This window comes from Callorhinus ursinus, unplaced genomic scaffold, assembly GCF_003265705.2.
Source record: "Callorhinus ursinus isolate GAN/ISIS: 27379988/994484 unplaced genomic scaffold, GSC_fseal_2.0 scaffold11, whole genome shotgun sequence".
Classification (NCBI taxonomy): Eukaryota; Metazoa; Chordata; class Mammalia; order Carnivora; family Otariidae; genus Callorhinus; species Callorhinus ursinus.
This window is the reverse complement of record NW_027397073.1, coordinates 26,976,520-27,002,472: the sequence shown is the minus strand read 5'-3', so window position 1 is coordinate 27,002,472 and position 25,953 is coordinate 26,976,520. Positions and strand designations below refer to the sequence as shown.

The 25,953-nt window shown below is 40.8% G+C and overlaps 2 protein-coding genes across 2 annotated transcripts in view; one reads left to right on the top strand and one right to left on the bottom strand.

Moving 5' to 3' along the window:
* The window catches only part of ATP5F1A (ATP synthase F1 subunit alpha), a 10,006-nt gene extending 2,894 nt beyond the window's left edge, over window positions 1-7,112 (bottom strand). The window contains exons 1-6 of the mRNA XM_025886365.2: window positions 6,967-7,112; window positions 4,963-5,041; window positions 2,946-3,115; window positions 1,067-1,240; window positions 793-959; window positions 255-403 (exon numbers count right to left, since the gene is read on the bottom strand). Coding sequence (XP_025742150.2) covers window positions 255-403; window positions 793-959; window positions 1,067-1,240; window positions 2,946-3,115; window positions 4,963-5,041; window positions 6,967-7,026 — 799 coding nt within the window. The 5' untranslated portion in view covers window positions 7,027-7,112. The remainder of the gene's footprint in view (window positions 1-254; window positions 404-792; window positions 960-1,066; window positions 1,241-2,945; window positions 3,116-4,962; window positions 5,042-6,966) is intronic.
* A 2,976-nt stretch (window positions 7,113-10,088) lies between these two features.
* HAUS1 (HAUS augmin like complex subunit 1) lies at window positions 10,089-25,140 on the top strand. The gene is made up of 9 exons (XM_025886627.2): window positions 10,089-10,164; window positions 10,926-11,100; window positions 16,664-16,799; window positions 18,060-18,194; window positions 19,919-20,042; window positions 20,858-20,923; window positions 22,334-22,405; window positions 22,645-22,692; window positions 24,878-25,140. Exons 1-9 carry the CDS (start codon window positions 10,135-10,137, stop codon window positions 24,926-24,928), a joined length of 837 nt encoding a protein of 278 aa, XP_025742412.1. The 5' UTR covers window positions 10,089-10,134; the 3' UTR covers window positions 24,929-25,140.
* The last annotated feature ends 813 nt before the right edge of the window (window positions 25,141-25,953 follow it).

Here is a 25,953-nt window from a genome sequence, read left to right as displayed (position 1 = left end):
AAAAAAAAAAAAAAAAAAAGAAATTTCAGTTCATTAGGGAGTAATTAAAACCAGCCTTCATTAAGTAGACGCTACCCTAAGATTAGCAATAATAGGACTCCCAGAGAACAATGAGACTAAAGTTCTTCCTTTTTTTTTTTTAAAGTAAACCCTACCCTCTAGGTGGAGCTCAAACTCATGACTCCCAACACCATGAGTCGCATGCTCTATCGACTAAGCCAGCGAAGCATCCCTGGACTGAAGTTCTTTAATACCTGCATCTGTAAGTCTCTTCACCAACTGGGCAACAGTGGATCTCTTCTGACCAATAGCAACGTAGATACAGTATAGCTTCTTCTTTTCATCAGTTCCATCATTGAAACGTTTCTGGTTAATGATTGTGTCAATAGCAATTGATGTTTTGCTTTAAAAAGAGAAAGTAAACATAAATCTTGGTAAGTACTTCAAAGGATTTCTCAACTTAAGATTTCAGTATACTGGGGCGCCTGGGTGGCTCAGTCGGTTAAGCGACTGCCTTCGGCTCAGGTCATGATCCTGGAGTCCCGGGATCAAGTCCCGCATCGGGCTCCCTGCTCAGCGGGGAGTCTGCTTCTCCCTCTGACCCTCCCCCCTCTCATGCTCTCTCTCTCAAATAAATAAATAAAATCTTAAAAAAAAAAAAGATTTCGGTATACTACTTCTAATCCTCATCACATTCCTCTCTCTCCGTTATATCCAAAGCATTTATCATTCCAAGCATAAAAGTAATCTTTTCACAAGTAAATTTTACTTAGAATGTTTAACAAGCTTTACCCAGTCTGTCGGTCACCAATAATCAGCTCACGCTGACCACGACCAATTGGCACCAAGCTATCCACAGCCTTAATACCAGTCTGCATTGGTTCACGCACAGAGATTCGAGGAATGATCCCAGGGGCTTTCAGGCCAACTCGCCTACGGGTCTTGGAACCAATTGGACCCTGTTATACAATAAAAAGCAGCCCCCAGAACAATCAGTTTTGACGTCTCTTAGAAGCTACAACCACATCTGATAGCTACAACCACACCTAATAACTGTTAAACGTACCTTTCCATCAATGGCATTACCAAGGGCATCTACAACACGGCCCAACAGCTCCTCGCCAACTGGAACATCCACAATGGCTCCTGTTCTCTTCACAATATCTCCTTCCTTAATTAGTTTATCATTTCCAAACACGACAACACCAACATTGTCAGGTTCCAAGTTCAAAGACATACCCTACACAAAAGATACAATTGAACCCCCATGAAGCCTGAGTAGTACTTCTTCCCCTAAGTCAACACTACATGATATGAAAACAGCTAGTTAAAAAAAAAAAAAAGTAGACTTGTACTTTAGATCTGATTTACTCAAGTATTTTTACAACAAACAACCTTCTTTGATCAAGACTTAAAACAGCAACATGTTCCCTTGAATACTCTTAGGATAGCATTATGATAAGCCTAACATGCTCCTTTACTGCATCCTCAAAAGAACTAAAAGAAGCAAAGAAACTGAACAGGTCAAGCTTTTTCCACTGCATTTCTTTTGTCAATGGCTTTTGAACCAGGTGATCAGCATGAAATAAAATGATCAACTGGAAATTTTAAGACACAGTTGATTTGCATCTTTTTATGTGAGTAGCACCACAAACAGTTAAAAAAATTATAATGAGAACTCATCAGGTTAGTAGAAAGTGAAATTAAAAGCTACCCAAACAAGGACAAAATGCCATAATGTAACAGTGGTGGGTCATCTCTCATCATTACAACTTTAATTCAAAATATAAAATTTTTAGGTCCCTAATCATTACTAAGGAAAAAGGCTATTCCAGGAACTGAGTCTGGTCAGTAATTAAAGCTCTGTAGAAGTACTTAGAACAAATAGAGGAGTACCATGGAACATCACTGCAGGTAATGTTCAATACAGCAGTCACTAACCACATGTGGCTACTTAAAATTTGAATTAATTAACACCATCTTACCAGAAGTCAGAGACACTTACTTTTCTCTCCAATTAACACATCTCTACATACCACCCACTCTTTCTCTGCGTGAGAAACTCCACACTGTACACACTCAATATCCTCACATGTAAAATAGTTATTATACTTAAACAGCACAGACATAAAATATTTCCATCATTGCAGAAAGTCCTATTAGACAATACTAGACTCTTAGATCTTTAAAGTTAAAAACGAAACTCTGAGTTCATTTATTTCAGCCTCACCTTTCAAAGCTTCGTAACACTGAAGATACGAGAGGCTAAATTTTTAGCCAAGGTCTAACAGCTATAGAGAAAACTTTTGGCTCTATAATTATTCTTCCATATTAAGGCTTTTACCATACCAATCACTAGTAAGAGGACCAAGACTATCTTTTCCCATGTGTGCTAAGTGGGTAAACCTACTCCCCCTGTTCTATCCAGATATCATGCTGCTTTCCTCAGAAAACCCATGACTCCTACCATTTGTTTTCATCCCACTGGCCAACTAGGCTCAACCTAATGGAAAGAAGGAGACTTCTATCATTAGAGAGCTCCTGATAACTATACCACTAGCTTAACAATAATAGGTCTACTCTTACAAGAAATACAAAGTCAATGACTTTCAACTTTCCACCAGAAATCAATTTAGTTGGAAGTTATCTAATGCTTTTATATGATCTTAATGGCTATAAAAAAGACTTCTTAGAATTTGGCTGAAGGTTTAGTCACTTTTTTTATTTCAGCACCAGTGGCTACAATTTTTGTACACATCAGTCCCTAGAGTAAAAACTTTGGTAACCAAGACCCTTAAGTTTATTCTTTTCACAATCTATGATAATGACTAAATACTGAAGAAGTTGAGATTTAAAGTTAAAATACAAAAAACACTAGCATAATCTCTGAATTACTAAATGAGTAACTCAGAAACCAATCCTAAAACACCAAAATCTCATTTTACCTTTAAACCTGAAGAAAACTCTACCATTTCTTCTGCCTGAACATTTCTCAGCCCATGTACACGGGCAATACCATCACCAATGCTTAGGACACGCCCCGTCTCTTCAAGGTCAACAGAGGTATCAGCTCCAAGAATACGCTCTTCAAGGATAGAGGACACTTCGGCAGTGCCTATTGAGAGAAAAAAATCCATTGCAAAAATAGCCTTGTCTCAAAATAGCCTTGTCTCAAGATCTTTTTTAAACCCACTTTATCAACAACATAAAAACTAAAGTTTTATAATCACAATAACCAAATTATTCTAAAATGTAAAATGCATGATTCTATTCAAGCTTGATATTTACCACTACTATAAAAACAAATCCAAATGATGGACAGAAAATTTCACAAGACAAATGTAAGCCAGGTAAGAAGCTAATAAAATTAAGCAACACCATTATAGCAAGAATTTTCATCGTCTACTCATTTGGTTTAATTTCTAAGGAATTTATATCTAAGGAATTAATATCTAAGGAAGTTGAAACCTGACTTTTTGGCTAAACTCTGCAGGAAGCTTAAAAATGCAATCTATTTTTTTTAAGATTTTATTTATTTATTTGAGAGAGAATGAGAGAGAGAGAGAGCACATGAGAGGGGGGAGGGTCAGAGGGAGAAGCAGACTCCCTGCTGAGCAGGGAGCCCGATGCGGGACTCGATCCTGGGACTCCAGGATCATGACCTGAGCCAAAGGCAGTCGCTTAACCAACTGAGCCACCCAGGCACCCTATTTTTTTTTTTTAAGTAGGCTTTACGCCCAGCATGGAGCCCAATGCAGGGTTTAAACTCATGACTCTGAGGGGCGCCTGGGTGGCTCAGTCGTTAAGCATCTGCCTTTGGCTCAGGTCATGATCCCAGAGTCCTGGGATCGAGTCCCACATTGGGCTCCCTGCTCAGCAGGAAGCCTGCTTCTCCCTCTCCCACTCCCCCTGCTTGTGTTCCCTCTCTCGCTGTGTCTCTGTCAAATAAATAAATAAAATCTTTTTAATAAATAAGTAAATAAATAAACTCATGACTCTGAAATGCAGACCAGAGCTGAAATCAAGAGTGGGACACTTAACCAACTCAGCCATCCAAGCACCCCAAAAATGCAATCTATTTTTAAAAGAAACCGTTAACAAAGTATGAATATCTTTCCCTTTATAAAGACATGCAAATACTTACTATTCTTCGTCTTAGCGTGTGCAAGATTTATGTATTCACTTGTTTAATCTTTAGTTCAAAGCCCCACTCACACATTCCCAAAGGAATTCCCTAACCTACAGAATCTTCCCATGCTCACCTCCCCACTTCTCTATTTGCAATGTGCAGATTTATACGTTGCCACGTACAGATTAGCAGCAATTACCTTCAAAAAACATAAACGTAAAGGTTGTTTTCTAATATTTTTTAGAAGAGGAAAAAGAAATCTTTCATAGTTCAGAAAGGATGCCCACCACCTGATATGTGTACTTTCTGTTTCTACCCAAGGGCTATTGTATCAGAAAAAAAAAAAGCTGTAGTATCATGAAAAAAGAAATATTTCACTAGAACAAGACAACCTACCAAGAAAAAAGGGCTAAATGGCACATTACAGGCAAAGAATCTGATATTTACAGTAACTAAAATTAAGAGAAAAAAATTAACAAATGAAAATAAAAAACGGGGCGCCTGGGTGGCTCAGTCGGTGGAGCGTCTGCCTTCGGCTCGGGTCATGATCCCAGGGTCCTGGGATGGAGCCCCGCATCGGGCTCCCTGCTTAGTGGGAAGCCTGCTTCTTCCTCCCCCACTCCCCCTGCTTGTGTTCCCTCTCTCGCTGTCTCTCTCTCTCTGCCAAAAAATAAATAAAATCTTTAAAAATCTATAAATTAATTAATTAAAAAAATAGTGGATTAAAAAAAGAAAAGAAAAAAACAACAGTTCTGTAACCTATGTAACTTATTCTTTCCCTTATTGACAAAGCAGTAAGTGTGGTGTATGTAGACTTAGAAATAATGACTTACCAATCTTCTGAAGACGAGTGTTAGAGGCATGGAGGTTCCTTGCAGCAATGAAGGAGGATCCCAAAGCATTTTTGGAGACCTAGTGCATAAACAGTTTTAAAAAGTTTATTTAAAAGGGGCGCCTGGGTGGCTTAGTCAATTAAGCGCTGCCTTTAGCTCGGGTCATGATCCCAGGGTCCTGGATCCTTGATCAACTTATCAGTGAAAATATTAATTGTATTCAAAAATATTCTGCTTAAAACTGGAAAGCTAGTAACCGCATGACAAAGTAGCTTTTGATATGTGCAAAAATGTTATTAAGCAGCTCCTGGTAACACTGTATTTTATAAAAGGCATATTTTAAAAACCAACAGTTACCAAATTATCTTTTCTTTTAAAGGCATCAGGTACAATTATTTCATCTTTTTTTTTTAAAGAAATCCCCTTTATTTCTTTTTTTAAGATTTTATTTATCTATTCATGAGAGACAGAGAGAGAGAGAGAGGCAGAGGGAGAAGCAGGCTCCCAAGGAGCAGGGAGCCTGATGCGGGACTCGATCCCAGGACCCTGGGACCATGACCTGAGCCGAAGGCAGACGCTTAACCATCTGAGCCACCCAGGCGCCCTATTATTTCACCTTTAGATATATTTCAGTCGAACTGTGGATATTCTCAGTAAGATAAACTGCTTCCTAAAAGGGGGAAATATCAAGCCATACCTATTTTACTTTAAAAAAATTAAATTAGTAAATGTTCAAGTTTGATTAGAAATTAAGCATGGTTGGGGCGCCTGGGTGGCTCAGTCGTTAAGCGTCTGCCTTCGGGTCAGGTCCGAGCCCCGCACTGGGCTCCCTGCTCAGCGGGAAGCCTCTTCTCCCTCTCCCACTCCCCCTGCTTGTGTTCCCTCTCTCGCTGTGTCTCTCTCTGTCAAATAAATAAAACCTTTTAAGAAAAAAGAAAAGAAAAAAAAATTAAGCATGGCTGTGGACTGTTTTTTCCTGGTCAACAAAGCCTACGACAATCTGGACCCCCTCCTTCTTCAAGTTGTAACGCAGTGATTGGTCACTGTCAATTCTGAACCTACTACTTTTTATAGGACCAGATGAAAACTGTTAAAAATGTTCTTTTGCGACTACTTGTATTAGAACAGTAAAACAGCCAGTGTTTACATGTTTAAGATGGAAACTGATACAATGTCTAAAATGGAAAAAATAAGTAAATGTAAGCCCTAACTTCAAGGCAGATAAGTTAAGGAAGGGAACTGACCTTTACAGGCATTTTCCAACCTATATTCTATCTTAAGCTCTCAATTACTGTCTAACGATTCCTCAAGGACGAAATCTTAAAACATGTCAAAGTACCACAAGACAAAGCAAAGTCTTCTTTCTGCCTGAGACAATTTAGGCTTCACTGCTGTCACGGTATCGGCCACATGAAATGCACATTTTCACTGTACGGCCTTTCACAATCGTTGCAGTGTTCAGCACTGAGATCGCCTACTAAGTATTCAGAAAAGCACCTTCATTTATGGCTTTCCCCCGAACCGACCTCCGGGCAGAGGTGAAATGCCGGGGCGTCCTGACCTTCATACAATGTCAGGCTTCCCTAGGTCGCTTCAACTAGAGCTACCAACAGTGCTCTGACCTTCAGCGGGGCAGTCCCGGAGAAGCAGCGGGGACAAGCCTCGCCGTTTCAGAGCAGGTGTCGGAGAACTAGCGCCCCAGCCCTGACCTTCAACCAAGGCCCCCTCTCGGACAGCTCTCAACTGAAGTCGTGAACACCCCCTGAGGCCCCATCTCTGCACAGCATCGAGGTCACCACCTCCCCTGCACCGCTCAACACCGTCCCACAAGGATGGCGAGCAACAGGGCCCTTGCGCCGCGGCCCAGTCCGAGGCCGAGTAGCCAGCGGTGCAAGATGGCGGCACCCGCCAGCCCCTCACCCTCCATGCAGCAAGAGCTCCTGAATCAGTACATCACCAGCCACCCGCCGGGCCACCTCCCTTCCGCCGGTTCCCCGCACTCACCAGTCCGGCCCGCCGAGGGACGGCGCGGGCCACGGCCGCCGCGACGCGCACGGACAGCATCTTTGCACGTTCTCCTTGAGTTGTTTCTCTGCAGCCGCAGCCTCTGGACTGACTGGGACAAAATGGCTGACCGGCGAGGAAGGTCAAGGCAGCATCCCACCTGACCCGGAAGTACCGCCCCTCGCGTTCACCCCCGGATGCGAATCTGCCTTTTGCGGGACGGTTGGGGAGGAGTTACTTTTTTAAAGTACCGTTTTTAGATTTAAAATTAAAAATGAGCGATTAGACCTTTGTCAACTTCGGCCCAGGCTTTCGTTACAGATTTATTTTGACCTATTGAGTTGACCTTGTGGTTGCCCCTGGCGACCATGTGGGTAGTCGAACCCCCTACAAAGAGGCTCTCAGGCCCAGTCCCGGCTGGGGACCGTGTAGGTGTCACCCTGTACTAAGACGCAGCTTGTTTGGAGGTGACGGGAGGCCGACGTTGTGGGGTCCGAGACTACAGCTTTTTTTAAAGCCTTGTAGCAAAGTAAACGGTTATCACCGGGGGCTTGCGGAACTGGTTAATACGTAGATCGCTGGCCGCACCCCCAGACCCTCTTAAAGTCGAAAATTTGGAGCAATCTGAATTTTTGAGAGGCGCCCACACCATTCTACGTGATCCCTTACGCACTCAAGTTCGAAAATCGCAGTTCTTTTAGATTCTATCTAAATGAAATCTGTATATTAGAACAAATTGTTTAAAAATGGTAACAAACACAAGTTCAAGAGGAGTGGTTGCCAATTCTACTGAGAATGGTGCAGAATCAGAAGTCTCACCCCAGGACTGAACCAGGATTCAAGGTTTCCTCTACCAACAACTAGTTTCAGGACAGCAGGGACTATGCTTTTACATTTGGAATAAAATGGGGGCGCCTGAGTGTCTCAGTCGGTTGAGCCTCCACCTTGGGCTCAGGTCATGATCCTGGTGTCTTAGGATAGAGTCCCGCATTGGGCTCCCTGATCAGTGGGGAGTCTGCTTCTCCCTCTACCCTATTCCCCTGCTGGTCTGCTTATGATCTCTCTCTCTCTCTCTCTCTCTCACCCTGTCTCTCTCAAATAAATAAAATCTTAAAAACCAATTTGGAATAAAATGGAAATGATAGGGATGCCTAGGTGGCTCAGCTGGTTGGTTAAGCATTTGCCTTCTGCCTAGGTCATGGAGCCTGCTTTTCCCTCTCATGCTGCTGCTCCCCCTGCCTGTGCTCTCTTGTGCATGCTCTCTCTCTCTCTGCCAATAAATAAAATCTTTAAAAAATAATAAAATGGAAAGGATAAAGAAAAAACACCTTCCTATACCAACACATTAACATTAGGGCAGAACTCCCTCACCCATACACAGAATTTTTGCGCTACAGAGATTTTTATGATATGCACAGAATTGTTGGGGGGGATATTGGGTGTCTTATCTGGTTTACACCCAAAACCTTAATTTGGGTGGAGCATATGAATATCTGGATTAAAAGGGTCATGTCCTAAAATATAGCTTGCAAATATATTGTCAGCAATCCCTTCTCTAATATTCTATTCCATTTTCGAGGTGAGCATCCTTCTCCTTATGGGTAAGTATAGGCTAACAGGAAAAAAAATTTGGTTTGTAAAAACAGAAAGGTTGGAGGGGTATTTTGTGAAATTTGTAGTGATGAAAGTGGACAAAAGGCATAAAGATAACTTTTTCCCCATACTCGGGGCTATACCAACTTACTTGAAATTTGGTTCCTGAGCAGAGACACATTTGACTAAAACAAAAATAATAAGCAAGCCATACAATATGGTATTGGCTAGTTAGTAAAATTCTTTTGGAAAAAAAACATTTCATCATTTTAAATATGCATATGACTTAGAAGAAAGATATTTAGTGCTAAGAGTAATCCCCAATTTGATATTAAACCACATATACCAGACTATTGAGTACATGGTCTATGTTTCCTGATGTTTCACAGTATACTACAGGAAGCTGCAGGCAGCAGTGTGGTCTAACTAGCTTTCAAATATAAAACAATCAGAGCCAGAACATTATGGTCAGACTCTAGCTCTACTACCTAATCTTGGTCAAGTCACTTAATCTGTGTGTGTGTATGGCTTTTAATGTGAAAATACGTAGAATAATATGTTCATCTATTTTTACAGGGTACTTGTAAGAATGAAACTAAAATAGGAAAACACAGAAAACTACACATTGCTGTCTCTGTAACTAAAGAGAACCTCTCCTGGCTTTAAATACGGTGATGGAGGGAGAACTTTAGGAAAAGCAAGAAATGAACGAAGAATGGCTGAGTGGCAGTGACGGGGCCAGCAGTTGGATGCTGTCAACTGTTTGTTTTTTTTTTGCAAAGATTTTATTTATTTATTTGACAGAGAGAGACACAGTGAGAGAGGGAACACAAGCAGGGGGAGTGGGAGAGGGAGAAGCAGGCTTCCCGTGGAGCAGGGAGCCCGATGCGGGGCTCGATCCCAGGACCCTGGGATCATGACCTGAGCTGAAGGCAGATGCTTAAGGACTGAGCCACCCAGGTGCCCCTGTTTTTTTTTTTTATTTAAGTTTTATTTATAAGTAATCTCTACACCCCAAGAGGGACTTGAACTCACAACCCAGATCAAAAGTCCCACTCTTCTGATTGAGCTAGCCAGGCACACCAACTGTCAACTATTTTAAAACAGTCTCCAGCACATGTAGCTCTTTGATAGTGGAAACTAAAGAATAAGACTGCTGCAGCTCATATTGCTAGGGTAAAAATAAAAATTTTAAGTCAATGCACTCCTTGTGGAAGAAACAAATATCTGCTATCCGAAAAACAAGTTTCAGGTATTTTTTTAAGACAAGTGATTCAAGTCAGAAATAAAAATATAAGAAAGAAAAAAACAGCCTGGTTCTAGACGGCTGTCCTCCTCTAGGAAATGATACCACCGAGAGCAGAGAGGGCCGCATGGCGGCAAGCTCATGGTGCTGGAGTCTGGGACCAGCCTTGCCCAAGGACTCAGAGGCCCCCTGTCCTAGTAAAAACTACAACTCCCAGAAATCCCGGGCCCAGAAGGGGGCGGAACCAACGATGTGTAGGCGGGGCCTTCAGAGCTAGCTGTGAACTTCTCCCGCGAGGAACTTCTCGAGAAGTGGCGGGAGCGGCGGCTATGGAAGCCCAGGAAGAGAAAGAGGCGCAGGTGATGGGGCGGGATCGGGGATTTGTGGCCTCCTGGAGACGGCATCTTTGACACACTCTCCCCGTCCGCGGATCGCCTGGGCACACCATGTTTACTTTTTTCCTACTCCTACTCTGCTGGCCCATCTTTGGTCCCGCCTTCACGACCTGCGAGCCCCACTCTGCTTAGACCCTCGGGAAAGGGCGTTTCCCTTCCTTCCCGGGGCTTTCCTTGCTTGGACTCAGGCTTGGAGAGCCGTTGAGGATCCCCTTGGCACGAGATACCTCTCAGCCGACTGGAGTGGGACTTCCGAATCCGAAGCCACTTTCCAGCCAAGCCTCACCGTTCACTGCTGCTTCCTAGTAGGATTTTCACACCTGACCTTCCTCATCCTGCATCCCTACTCTAGGTGCCTCTGGGTACAGCGGGGCTTTTGGTGTGTTGAGGGCAACTCTTTTTTCAGACTTTGCACCTATAAATATGCTTTGGCACCTTCATACTGAGCTTAAAATCATTCGAGTGATGCAAATTATTAGCCTATACCGCTTTGTAGCTTTAGGGAAGGGTGGATTGTCTTCTGATTTTGTTCATTGGGCTTGCTCACTTGTTTCCTGACATCTGGTATCTATCTCCGTAAAGACAAATTATAATGTGAAGTAAGTAGGTTGCCAGAATATTTCTAGAGAACATTTTGTTTGCTTCTGATCACTTGTTTCTCATATTTGCTTCATGCTATTACAATAAACAAGGCTTATAATACTTGCTTTTCTTTTAATGGTTAGGTTGCTGCGTGGTTGAAAAAAATACATGGAGATCACCCCATTCCACAATATGAGGTGAATGCTCGGACCACGGAGATTTTACATCACCTTTCAGAACGCAACAGGGTTCGGGACAGGGATGTCTACTTGGTAATAGAGGACTTGAAACAGAAAGCAAGTGAATATGAATCAGAAGGTGAGATTAATTACAGAATTTTGAATGAGCTAATAACTCGAGGTAACTACATTTTATAACACCAAAGAATACAAAATTAATTTAGTGTAGACTGCTTGTTAGTTTTGCTTCTTATTTCACACAGATTTGCCTCCCACTCCATTATATAGCAACTTAATAAGCCATAAATTTAATTATAATGTAAATTTTATTGGTACTCTGATACCATATAGTAACCCCTAAAACATGTATCTAAACTTAGCCTGACATAAAAGCCTTTGGTTTTTCACTTACATATCTTTCTGGTCTGTTTCCGGGCTCCATGCTTTAGTTTAACGAGCCATCAGGACATCTGAGGTGGCAGCCATGAACTGCAACACTTGAACAAATCAGGTTATCACTATGTATTCATAGGATTGCATTAGAATTTTCTGCTGTGCATATGTGTCTTGAAAAAGTACATTCAAGACACCTGTTGTTTTTATAATACAAACTACACACAAAAGAATTGACAAAAACTTTCTATAGGTTGGAATATACAAATGAGCAAGAGAGTGAGACTTACAATTGCCCTGTATTTAATTATGTGTGTGGCATGTGTTACATGCAATGTTTTGAATGTAGTACAGTTTATATTGTAATTCTACTATGTATGGGCTTTTTCCAATTTTCTTTTAAAAATCAACATACAGCAGGGTGCCTGGGTGGCTCAGTTGGTTGAGCGACTGCCTTCGGCTCAGGTCATGATCCTAGAGTCCCTGGATCGAGTCCCGCATCGGGCTCCCTGCTCGGCAGGGAGTCTGCTTCTCCCTCTGACCTTCTTCCCTCTCATGCTCTCTCTCTACCATTCTCTCTCTCTCAATAAATAAATAAAAATCTTAAAAAAAATTAACATACAGCAAAATTGACTTTTGGTTTTAATTCACTGCTTTCAGCATATATATTACATTTCTATGATATGTAGATAATATGTATATTATTTTATGCAATTGCTTTTTAAATCAGGAGAAAAAATATGCATGTATGCTCTTTATAATTCTATAGCTACCTTTTCTGATATTCATTGTTTTTTTGTGTGTGCATTCAAGTTATTATTTGGGGTCACTTGCTTTTGGCCCACAGAACTTCCTTTAGAATTTCTTCTAAGTCAGGGGGCGCCTGGGTGGCTCAGATGGTTAAGCGTCTGCCTTCGGCTCAGGTCATGATCCCAGGGTCCTGGGATCGAGTCCTGCATCAGGCTCCCTGCTCCTTGGGAGCCTGCTTCTCTCTCTGCCTCTCTCTCTCTCTCTCTCTCTCTGTCTCTCATGAATAAATAAATAAAAAGTTTAAAAAAAGAAAATTTCTTCTAAGTCAGGACTGTTAACAAATTCTCTGTTTTTGTCTATCTGGGAGTCTTTATTTTGCATTCATTTTTGAAAGGTAGTTTTGCTAAATGTAGAATTCTTCACTGATAGTTTTTCTCTTGAACACTTTGAATATGTTATCCCATTGCTTTCTGGCCTCCATTGTTTCTGCCGAGAAGTCAACTATTAATCTTATTGGGGTTTTCTTATAAATAACAAATCCTTTTTCTTTTGCTGTTCTCAGGATTGTCTCCTTATCTTTTACTTCAACATTTTTACTTTGATATATGTGTTTGTGGATCTCTTTGCATTTATTCTGCTTGGGTATGTTGAGTTATTTAATTTTTTGTTGAGTTATTCCGTGGATGTGTAAATTATTGTTTTTCAATAAATATGTTAAGTTCTCAGGCATTATTTCATTATTTCTGACTGTTTTTTTCTGCTTCTTCTGGATTCCCATTGTGCATACATTGGTGTGCCTAATGGTGTTTCTCATTTTTCTGAGGCTCTTTTTTTTTCTCACTTTTTTCCTCTCTGTTCTTCAGCTTCCCTAATTTCTATTGCTTTAATTTCAAGTTCACTTATTATTTATTCTGCTACTTCAAATCTATTGTTCATCTTTTTTTAAAGAATTTATTTATTTATTTGACAGAGAGAGAGATAGGGAGAGCAGGAACACAAGCAGGGGGTGTGGGAGAGGGAGAAGCAGGCTTCCCGCTGAGCAAGGAGCCCGATGTGGGGCTCGATCCCAGGACCCTGGGATCATGACCTGAGCCGTAGGCAGACACTTAACAACTGAGCCACCCAGGTGCCCCTGTTCATTTTCTTTAGTCAACTTCTCATTTTAGTTATTGTACTCTTCAACTCTAGAATTTCCATTTCATTTTTTTTTTAGCAATTTCTATTTCTTCTTGATATTCTCTATTTGATGCAACATTGTCCTCATACCTTTTCTTACTTCTTTCATCATGGTTTCCTTTGGTACTGTGAACTTGTTTGCATGGCTGTTTTGAAGTCTTTTCTGATAAATCCAACATCTGGTCATTCTGACAGGCAGTTTCTGTTGCTTGCTTTTTACCATGGGTCATGCTTTCTTGTTTTACATTCCTATATATTTTTTGTGGAAACAGAACATTTTAGATAATGTATTGTAGCAACTCTGAGTACGAGTCTCCCAACACCCCAGCCCCCCAAAACTGTTGTCGTTGCTGTTTTCTTATTTGTTTAATGACTGACTTTTTTTTTTTAAGATTTTATTTATTTGACAGAGAGATAGAGAGAGAGCACAAGTAGGCAGAGAGGCAGGCAGAGGGAGCGGGAGAAGCAGGCTCCCCGCTGAGCAGGGAACCAGACGACGCTGGGCTTGATCCCAGGACCCTGGGATCATGACCTGAGCCAAAGGCAGCCGCTTAACCAACTGAGCCACCCAGGCGCCCCCCGACTGATTGTTTTTAATGAAGCCTGTTTACCCCTGATGGTGTTAAGCCTGTGATGTTGCTCCTCAGGGAGGCATGTACTTAAGTATCCCCACAGTCACTGTGGGATATCAGGGGTTTTGGTAGGACTGTCTTCCTCTCTTTCATGGACCACATCCAACTGTGCAATTCTGCTAATTGACGGCTGATTATTGTTTCCAACAATGCTGTGGGACATAAGCTACAAGCTAATCCAATCAAATTCTGGCACCCTTAAAGGTATAGTTTCGGAGGGCAATGTTTGATATTTGTTGTGACCTAAGAATGACTTCTCTTACATGTCTTGTTTTCTGCTCCTCCCATGCAAACTAACTAGCCTACAGTTTAACCCGTGTCTTGACTCTTCTCCCAATTGCTTTTTACTATAACTTTCACAATTCTTTAGAGTCTCTCTAGGCTTGGACGTCTCCAGGCTCTGTTGCAAATGAATTCAGCTCCTTTGGGAAGATACTGGGAATTATCTCTTCTGTGGCTTGCTTCTTCCTCTGCCCCAAATCTCTGAGCCAGGGGTCTGGAGTTGGAGGTAGAGACAATAGCAAACTTTTCTCTGAGTGGCACTGCTGGTGTAGATGCTGAGTGCTTGGTGGACAGGGGAGTTCAGCAGCCTTAGGTCCTCTTGGCTTGCCTTTCCTGGTATGGAATCACCACCTCATGAGCCTGGTACAAGGGCCCTTGGGGTAGGGTAGAAGCTCATGCAAGGTAGAGCTTCCATTCCAAAAACAGTGGCTGGGTGGAGGAAGAGAGCCCGCACCTCGCAGCCACATTCACCTAGGGCTTAGTCTCAGCAACAGATAGCTGGTGGCAGGATGAGAAACATTGAAGTCCAATTTCTCCTGGACAGAAAGCCCTCTGGCTGGGAGCAGGGGGCATGGAGATCCCTGTGTTCTTAACTACAACAGTCTGGATTGGAGTCTCCACCTCACTGAACTGGGAGGGAGAAGGAGAGGGTGGTCTTGGTTTAAATACCACAAACTTTCACCTTCTTCATTGAATTTTCATAAATTTTCTAGAGTGGATGTTTATTTGCTCTTTGTCCTTAGAACCATTTTCAGAGGCTTTAAATCATTGTGTTTTGGTTCTGGTTTTTGTTGTTGTTGTTTTTACATGGTTGGGTTTCTTGTTTTGTTTTTTACAATGTTCGCCTGTTTCACTGGGGGGTGGGGGGTGGCATGCAGATCTCTTTGCACTGTTAGGCTACAAGTCTTAACTCCTGGTCAACTGATTTTTGACAAGGGTAACAAGGCAATTCAGTGGAGGAAAAAATAGCCTTTTCAAAGACTAGTGCTGGGAGAACTGGATATCCACATGTACAAGAATGAAGTTGGACCCTGCTTCATACCATATGCAAGAATTAATTCAAAATGAATTAAAAACCTAAATGTAAGAGCTGAACCTAAAACTCAGAAGACAACGTCAGTGTATGTCTTCAAGATTTTGAATTTGGCAGTGGTTTCTTAGCTATGATTCCCCTAAACACAAGCAACAAAAGAAAAATTAAATAAATTGGACATCATCAAAATTAAAAACTTTTGTTCTCAAAGAATACCATCAAGTAAATGCAAAGACAACCCACAGAATGGGAGAAAATATTTGCAAATCATATCTGATAAGGGACTTATATCTATGACATATAAAGAACTCTTACAACTCAATAATAAAAGGATAAATAACCCAATTTAAAATGGGTAAGGAGGGGCGCCTGGGTGGCTCAGTCGTTAAGTGTCTGCCTTCAGCTCAGGTCATGATCCCACGGTCCTGGGATCGAGCCCCACATCAGGCTCCCCGCTCTGCAGGAAGCCTGCTTCTGCCTCTCCCACTCCCCCTACTTGTATTTCCTCTCTCGCTATGTCTCTATCTGTCAGATACATAAAATCTTTAAAAATAAATAAATAAAATGGGTAAGGAGTATGAATATACATTTCTCCCAAGCAGATATAAAAATGGCCATTAAGCCAGCATTATTAGACATCAGGGAAATGCAAATGAAAACCACAATTCTACTTCATACCTACAAGGAGGGCTACAATCAAAAAGAAAAATATTCAGATCTTGGATTATCATTTTATTGATCATTACTAAGTTATGTGAGTGACCACTATGCAAAAATAATAATGATCATAATAACTGTTGTTGAAGATATGGAGAAATTGAAATCCTTGTACATTTTTTTTTAAGATTTTATTTATTTATTTGACAGAGAGAGACACAGCGAGAGAGGGAACACAAGCAGGGGGAGTGGGAGAGGGAGAAGCAGGCTTCCCGCTGAGCAGGGAGCCTGACGCGGGGCTCGATCCCAGGACCCTGGGACCATGACCTGAGCCGAAGGCAGACGCTTAATGACTGAGCCACCCAGGCGCCCCTCCTTGTACATTTCTGGTGGAATTTTAAAATCATACGGTCGCTTTGGAAAACAGCCTGGTAATACCTCAAATGGTTAAACATAGTTACCATATGACTAGCAGTTCTACTCCTGGGTATATACCCAAATATGAAATGAATAAAGACAGAATGTAGGTTAGTGGTTGCTGGGGCTTCATGGGTTGGGGAATTGGAATATGATGACTAAGAAATGTGGGGTTTTTTTGGGGGGTGATGAAAGTGTTCTAAAATTGATCATATTGGTGGGTACACAACTCTGTGAATATACTAAAAACCATCAAATTGTATACTTTAAGTGGGTGGATTGTGATAAGATTTCAATAAAGCTATTAAAAATTAAAATAAAGCAAACATCTTAGTCACCATAGAACTCTTATATCTTTTCAGCCAAGCATCTTCAGAGCCTTCTCATGGAGAGTGTGAATTTTTCCCCTGCCAATCTTTCAAGCACTGGTTCTAGGTACCTGAATGCTTTGGTTGACAGTGCAGTGGCCCTTGAAACAAAGGATACTTCACTAGCTAGGTAATTCTCATGACAATTTTAATATCTGTAATCATATATATTTTAATGTCTTGACCTAAGGACTTTTTGTTTCTCTGGGTAATTCTATATAGGAAATTAACAATAAATGCAAAATTTACTTAACTCCTCCTTATCATTGCCAGTGAGTATGTGTAATTAATTCAGATAAACTTGGTGTTGTTTAAATTTTCTTCTTCTAAGATTAGGTTTGTGAAGGTTGGTACTCATGTATATTTGGAAAGGGATTAAGTATCACTTACATTGCTCCCTATGAATAATAAGAAAAGCAGTAGGCTAAATTATATCTGATTGAGCATAGTGAATTTTTGAATTTTGGTTATGTCCCCCCTTTCTGGGTACAGTAGGTTAAGTAAGTAGGGTGACAGGCATCCCACCTATATAATAATATTATTCTTTTCCAACAACCCTAAGAGGAAACTGAAGCTCAGGAGAGGTGTGTTAAATAATTTCTCCAAGCTGGTAAATGGCAGGATTGGGATTCCAACCCAGTGTGACACCAAAGTCCATATGATTGCCACTGGTGGCCATGTCTTAGCTAGGACTACCACTGTAACTTATAGAGAACTGTATAGCTATTCTACTTAAATGCCCACATAAGGACTTGGAATTAATATATATGCTCAGAGGATAGCGTTTTAGATATAAGAACATAAGACTATATTGCAACAGAAATCTAAACTTGAAGCAACTCAGCAGACACCAAATGCCGGTTAATATGCTAGGCATATAACCCTAGCTATATACGTATATACATACATATATATGTACATATAGATAGATAGATAGATATCAATAGGTGTGTATACACATACATACACACGCACACGCAGGCACTGGGGAAGCAGAGATGAATAGGATAATAACTGTCAGCAAGAACAGTCTCTGCTCATGGTCAAATAAGGGAGATGGGTATGTAAAACTCTAGCATAGTTTGACATCTGTAGCAATACAAGAATGTACCAGATGTAGCTAAGTAGCACAGAGAAAGGAGTAGTGAGTTCCAGAATGGGAGTAAATCTTATTTGAGTTTTGAAAGACAAAAGGAAATTTGCCTAAAGAAGGGCTATTCAGGCAATGGGAACAGCATATAAAAAAATGCATAGAGAAAAAAATGCATGGAGGTATGAAACAGCGTGATGATAGAAAAACCCACATAGAGATGTAGTCATTGTTAAAAATGAGGAATAATTGTCATTATTGTCCTTAATGTCCATTTATATGACCAGATTCTTTTTTTAGTTTTATCCCTGCAGTGAATGATTTGACCTCTGATCTTTTCCGTACCAAATCTAAAAATGAAGAAATCAAGCTTGAATTGGCAAAACTTGAAAAAAACCTAACTGCAACTTTAGTGTTAGAAAAATGTCTACAAGAGTAAGTAACCGAGTTGGAAGTGGTGACAATGTTTATTATAAAGGCAAGACACTGTCAGATTTAGTTTTGGCAGTGGGTATGATTTAAAACAACACATTAGGAACTGGGGTCCATAAATGGTTTTCTAAGTAAAAAATGACTTGGATGTAGATAGGGGTTGGTTAGGTACAGACTTTCACCTTTTACTTCATATAATTTTTACCTTTTTTCCTCTTTTACAAATAGCTTAGGTTGTTTTTTTTTTAAGATTTATTTATTTATTTGAGATTGAGAGAGTGTGAGCGAGGGTGGAACAGAGGGAGAGGGAGAGAGAATCTTAAGTACACACCCCACTGAGCAGAGAGCCTCATGCAGGGCTCAATCCCTCCACCCCGAGATCATGACCTGAGTGGAAGTGAAAAGTTGGATGCCTAACCAACTGTGACACCCAGGCACCTCAACAAATAGCCTAGGTTTTATAATTTTGAAAATTTTATGTGAATTGTTTTTTTACTTAAAAGTTATGGTGCAACTTAAAGTCACATCATATTTTGTTGCCCGTTCTTATTAGAGCTCTGGTATCCCTTTTTTTTTTTTTTTTAAGATTTATTTATTTATTTTAGAAAGAGAGAGAGAGAGAACGTGTGTGTATGTATTCATGAAAGCGGGGGCTGGAGGGCAGGGAGGGTTATAGGGAGAGAATCTCAAGCAAACTCCCTGCTGAGCACAGAGCCTGACGTAGGCGAGATCTCAGGGCCCTGATGACATGACCCGAGCCGAAATCAAGAGTCAGACACTTGGGTGTCTGGGTGACTCAGTCGTTAAGTAACTGCCTTCGGCTCAGGTCATGATCCCAGGATCGTGGGATCGAGCCCCGCATCGGGCTCCCTGCTTGGCAGGAAGCCTGCTTCTCCCCCTCCCACTCCCCCTGCTTGTGTTCCCTCTCTCGCTGTCTCTCTCTCTCTCTGTCAATTAAATAAATAAATAAAATCTTTAAAAAAAAAAAGGGTCAGACACTTAATCGACTGAGCCACCCAGGCCCCCTAGAGCTCTGGTATTCCTCTTGATTCTCTGGACCTTCTTTAGGTCACAGTTGCCCCAGAGATTAGATGCTGTAGATCTGGAACGTGGATATGCACAAGTAATTTGATGGTATGTAAATTTACTTAACAAAGATTGCGTATTTATATGCAAGGCACTCTATCATGTCACATTTAGGAAAGAGGACTTTGGGACCTCCATAATTCATGGAGGCTTGGATATATTAAATCAGTTCTTTAAGCAGCAGGTTTACTTTCTCCAAGAATGATTGGCATAGATTAATCTTAAAATTACTTAGTATTCCTTGAGAAAAATTCCAGGTGGCAACATGGAGAGGAAGATGACCTGGAAGAATACATGGTAGCTAGTCTGGGATATAAAATATGTGGTAGAAAATCCAGAGAGTGTATTACCAACTTTTGGCTAATCCAGAGTTGAATCCCAAAAGTAGTGGAGTTTCTTCTTTATAATAATTCCACCAAGGAGAAGAAAATGTTTTCAATTTTACTTTTTATTTATTTTTTTAAGGATTTTATTTATTTATTTGAGAGAGAGAATGAGAGATAGAGAGCACGAGAGGGAAGAGGGTCAGAGGGAGAAGCAGACTGGGACTCGATCCCGGGACTCCAGGATCATGATCTGAGCCGAAGGCAGTCGCTTAACCAACTGAGCCACCCAGGCGCCCTCAATTTTACTTTTTAAAGGGATCTGAAGAAGGCCGAGTTGCATCTGACTACAGAAAGGGCCAAAGTTGACAGTCGTCTTCGGAACATGGACTTCCTGAAAGCAAAGTCAGAAGAGTTCAGATTTGGAATCAGAACTGCAGAGGTTTGTACGAAGGACTGAATATATTTAGTTCTTTTTTTTTTTTAATTTTTATAAAGATTTTATTTGTTCATTTGAGAGAGAGAAAGAACATGGGGGTGGGGGGGGTCAGAGGGAGAAGCAGTTCCCTGCTGAGCGGGGAGCCTGAGGGGGGTGGCGGATGTGGGGGGGCTCGATCCTGGGACTCCAGGATCATGATCTGAGCTGAAGGCAGATGCTTAACCGACTGAGCCACCCAGGTGCCCCTATTTAATTCTTTTCCGATTTCTTGTTGACCTTCATCCTTAAAACTAGACAGTATTATTCCTACCTTTTTACAGATAAGGGAACTATGGAGAAGATAGGTAACTTGCCCAAAGTCAGGTAGCTGCTTAGCAGCGGATCCAAATTCATATGCAGGCAACCAGGCCCTGAAGCCCAGACTCTTAGCAGTGCACCCATCTTATGGCAGATCTGTGACTGTTTGAAATGATCCACATGCTGCAAAGAAGTGCTTAGATGCGGGGCTCAGTCATTAAGCATCTGCCTTCAGCTCAGGTCATGATCCCAGGGTCCTGGGATCGAGCCCCATACTAGGCTCCCTGCTCAGTGGGAAGCCTGCTTCTCCCTCTCCCACTCCCCCTGCTTGTGTTCCCTCTCTCGCTGTGTCTCTCTCTGTCAAATAAATAAAATCTTAAAAAAAAAAAGTACTTAGATGCATGTATAGTTTTTCATCTGTGATTTATAGCTTCTCATTACTGTGTTATATATGAAAATATGAAATGACGGTCACTTTCAAAATACTGTTTTTAACCGAACTCTATTTTTTGGAATTCTAGGAGCAACTTTCAGCCAGAGGCATGGATGCGTCTCTGTCTCATCAGTCCCTAGTGGCACTTTCAGAGGTGAGCTCAGTTTAACCCAATTTAGCTTTCTTTAAAATCTTAGTGCACAATCTGCTTTTTCATTTGTTTCTTTGTATAGAGCTTTGTTCACTATTGACCTGTTTTTCTTTACCTCTGTACTTTATGTTCACCAGTATTTATACCTTTATTACTTGGTTAGCTTTAACTATCCTCATGTTTGTTTGGTTTCCTTTATTTATTACTATATGCTAGAAACTCTTTGCTAGAGTTGGTTATATGTTATGGATTTGTTTATAAAATAAATTTATTGAGGGATTATGGGCTAACCATCTAGGTCCCCTTCTCCTTCCACTTACAGTAAAAATGCAGTCTGAAAACTTCTATAGGATGCAATTCTAGGTTTTTAGGTTGTATAAGTGTCTCATTTATTTTGGTGGGAAGAGGGAGTAAGAGGGGTTTTGTTTATTTTATTATTATTTATTATTTTATTCTTAAAATTTTTTACACTTTGATTTTTGGAATCTAAAGTTGACAATTCATCAATACATATTTGAGATCCTAATTGTTCCCTTACATTCTGATTCCTCTTTTTTTTTAAAGATTTTATTTATTTATTTGAGAGAGAGAGAGAGAGAGAGTGCACGCACACGTATGCAGGGGGAGGGTCAGAGGGAGAAGCAGACTCCCCGCCGAGCAGGGAGCCCGATGTGGGACTCGATCCCGGGACTCCAGGATCGTGACCTGAGCCGAAGGCAGTTGCCCAATGAACTGAACCACCCAGGCCCCCACATTCTGATTCCTCTTAATCACATTATTCTGTACTCTTAGACAGCATACTTAGATCCTCTTCTCTTTCTTTTTTTAAAGATTTTATTTATTTACTTGTTTGAGGGAGACAGAGGAAAGAGCGAGAGCATGAGCGAGGGACAGGAACAGAGAGGGAGAGGAAGGAGGACAAGCAGAGTGCGCTAAGTGTGGAGCCCGGTGCGGGGCTCAATCCCAGGACCCTGAGATCCTGACCTGAGCCAAAACTAAGAGTCATACACTTAACCATTTGAGCCACCCAGTGCCCCTATTCTCTTTTTAAAAAAGATTTTGTTTTTAAGTAATCTCTACATCCCATGTGGGACTTGAGCTTACAGCCCTGAGATTAAGAGTCACATGCTCCATGGACCAAGCCAGCCAGACGCCCCACTTAAATCCTATTCTTAATAAATGGGAGTATAACTTTCCTCTTGTAAGCGTCTTATAAGGATTATTTCCATTGGAAAGAAGTTTGTTATTCATATATCTTTGAACCTCCTTTGACCTGTTGATACAATTCGATACATTATTTAAAATATCTTAATGTTAATGCTTTATTATGTTTTATTTCAGAAATGAGCAGTGTTTAGTTGCATTATGAATATCTCTATCACTCTGTGACTCCTGTGTTTTTTCCACCCCCAGAAATTGGCAGAACTAAAACGACAGACTATACCTTTGAAGAAAAAATTGGAGTCCTATTTAGATTTAATGCCGGTAATTATTTTTATGAATTTAAAAAAAAGTCATCTCCAACTTTCCCCAAGGGTACTAAATGATCATGAAAATACCAGGTCCATGTTTAAGGATTTAAAGTCTGCTAAATTTCCATATTGTATGTTCACTGGATACACTTCTATAAGGTTTTTGCCTTTTGAAAAAGACTGTTGCACTTTTTCTCCTTGAGTCCTGGGTGATGCATTATAACCTCTTCTTGTTTTATTTTTCTTTAAAAGAACCCATCCCTTGCTCAGGTGAAAATTGAAGAAGCAAAACGGGAATTAGTAAGTAGTTCCATTTTTTTTCTTCTGATTTTTTAAAAAGAAAGAAAAAAACTGCTGATAAAGCTCCCTTTATCCTTCTTTCCTTCCTACTCAGAGGTAAACCACAGTCCCAAAGTTGCTATGTGTCATTACCATGCATTTAAAAAAAAATTTTTCTGTTTGTTTTTTTGAGTCAGCTCTACACACAATGTGGGGCTTGAACTCATGACCCCGAGATCAAGAAGAGTCACATGCCCTCCCAACTGAGCCAGCCATGCACTCCACCATGGATTTTTTAAATACTTTTTTGGATATGTATATTTATTTCTTTTTTTTTTAAGATTTTTTTATTTATTTGACAGAGAGAGACACAGCGAGAGAGGGAACACAAGCAGAGGGAGTGGGAGAGGGAGAAGCAGGCTTCCCGGTGAGCAGGGAGCCCGATGTGGGGCTCGATCCCAGGACCCTGAGACCATGACCTGAGCCGAAGGCAGCCGCTTAACGACTGAGCCACCCAGGCACCCTATATATTTCTTTCCATAAAAAATACATAGTGAGGGCACCTGGGTGGCTCAGATGGTTAAGCGTCTGCCTTCGGCTCAGGTCATGATCCCAGGGTCCTGGGATCGAGTCCCGCATCAGGCTCCCTGCTCCTTGGGAGCCTGCTTCTCCCTCTGCCTCTCTCTCTCTCTGTCTCTCTGTCTCTCATGAATAAATAAATAAATAAATGAAGTTTAAAAAAAATAAAATAAAATACATAGTGATTTTTTATCTCTTTTAAATTTTTGCATAGATTTTCTTGGCTGGAAAAGAGGGGTCAAGAGACATAGAATATTCTAGGCAAAAGAATTAACAAAGGTATAAGAGCTAAAAAAATGGAGGACTTGTCTAAGCTTTGGCAAGTGATGTAGTCCAGATGCTTAGGAGTATACAGTGGATGATAGGGCTAAAGAAGATCAATTGGTTTATGATATAAAGGATCTTAAATATAAAAAGGGTTGAACTTGGAGGCTCTAGGGGACCACTGAACATTGCTGTGTGTTTATTTTCTAAGCTAAAAAGAAATGTGATCAAAGCTATGCTTTTCTTTTAAGATTATTTATTTATTGGGGTGCCTAGGTGGCTCAGATGGTTAAGCGTCTGCCTTCAGCTCAGGTCATGATCCCAGGGTCCTGGGATCGAGCCCCACATCAGGCTCCTGGCTCAGCAAGGAGCCTGCTTCTCCCTCTCCCTCTGCCTCTCTCCCTGCTCATTCTTTCTCTTCTCTCTCTCTGTATCTCTGTGTCTCAAATGAATAAATAAAATCCTTAAAAGAATTAAAAAAAAAGATTATTTATTTATTTATTTGACAGAGAGAGAGAGCCAGTGAGAGAGGGAACACAAGCAGGGGGAGTGGGAGCCGAAGGCAGACACTTAACGACTGAGCCAGCCAGGCACCCCAAAGCTATGCTTTTTGATTAGGACAGTTCTTTAGAAAAATTTTTCTGGAAAAAAGAAAGAAAGATTATTCTGGAATCAGTGTATAGGGTGGATTGAAGGAGGGAGAAAGAAAATTGCAGAAACTGATTGGCCTATTTTGACCAGGGGAGAAGTAATGAGAAAGTGGCAACAAGAGTGGGAAAGAGGTGACGTGAAAGAAGTTGCAGAAGTACTTTGCTCAAACAGTAGATGTCAGAAAAATGGGTTCATGTATCTTTATACTGATAACAGCGACTCACCTCTCTAAAGGGTTTTTCCCCCTTGAGATGTTTATTAGAATCAGGAGCCTGAAAACTTTTGGGGTGTGGAGAAGGGGGAGTTATAAAAGCACGAAATATCTAAAAGCATATTTAATGTTTATAATGGTATTTGTTTAATTTCTTTTTTTTTTTTTAAGATTTACTTATTTATTTTAGAGAGAGAGCACGCCAGTCGGGAAAGGGGCCGAGGGAGAGGAAGAGAGAGTCTTAAACAGACTCCACGCTGATCATGGAACCCAGTGTGGGGCTCGATCCCACAAGGCTGAGATCATGACCTGAGCCAAAATTGAGTCAGACGCATAACCAACTGCGCCACCCAAGCACCCCTGAAATTCTGCTTTAATGTTTTTCTTTTTTGCTTCTCTTCTTTTTTTGCTTCCCTTACTTACTTTAAATAACACTAGAAGTTAGACCACCTGTTTTATGTCCTTGTTGATAGAATTTATGGTGTTGCTTTCTTCCTTTAGGATACCGTTGAAGCTGAACTTACAAAGAAAGTAGACATGATGGAACTGTGACCAGAGTCAAGTAAGCTTCGTCTTCCCTAACAGAGGACATTGAGTAGGACTTGAAAGAATTGTTTTCTCTTGGCCTTCCTTAATAACTTAACTCCTGTGTTCTTAGATGAGATAATAATGTCACTGTTGTTAAACAGTGGTTTCTGGTTATATATTGCATTTCTGTGCCCAAATACATAGTTTTCATATTAAAAAGCATTGTGGGTTCTCTATGTTGCTGGCAGTTAAGTGTCCCTCACTGGGTCTCTTTGGTGAACATTATGACATTTGTCATGCAGTCACTTAGGAGGTCAGCTAAGTGAAGAGAAGAGCTCTGCAGCTCGGTTATGTTTCTCCCACTCCTCCCTCCAGGGCTCTGCTGTCGTTCCTTCTGATCAGCTCACCTGCCTACTTCCAAATGTTAATATATGCAGGAATTTAGTTTATGAAAGAGCTGACCTTTTAAATCAGTAGTGGAGAGATGGATAATTCAACACATGGTGCTAGATCCTTACTTTATACCTTATGTCAGGATAATCCCAAAGATCAAAGATTTAAATGTTAAAAAAAAAAAAGTGAGAGGAACCATGAAGAAGCTTTAATGTTTTGACCCTTAAATAATCGTACATTCAGTCGGTAACATGCATCTCAAATCCAGGAGCTGTAAATGAAATGATAGAAATATTTGAAAATTTGGAAATATTAAATATTCCTGTGTGGTAAAATCTTTAATAAGTAAAATCAAAGGACTTCACAAATGTGGTGTAGGGAAAAAAATTTTTCACCATGTTCCTTTTTTTTTTTTTACTATGTTCCTTTTTGTACCTTTAAGAATTTTGCACCATGTGATTAGGAAGCAATCAGTTAAAAAAAAAAAAAAAGAAGAAACAATCAGTTTTGCTTTGTTTGCCATCAGGTTTTTAAAGATTATCTAAATGACCTTAAAAATTTCCCTCTGGGACACCTGGGTGGCTCAGTCAGTTAAGCATCTGCCTTCGGCTCAGGTCATGATCCCAGGGTCCTGGGGTCGAGTCCCGCATTGGGCT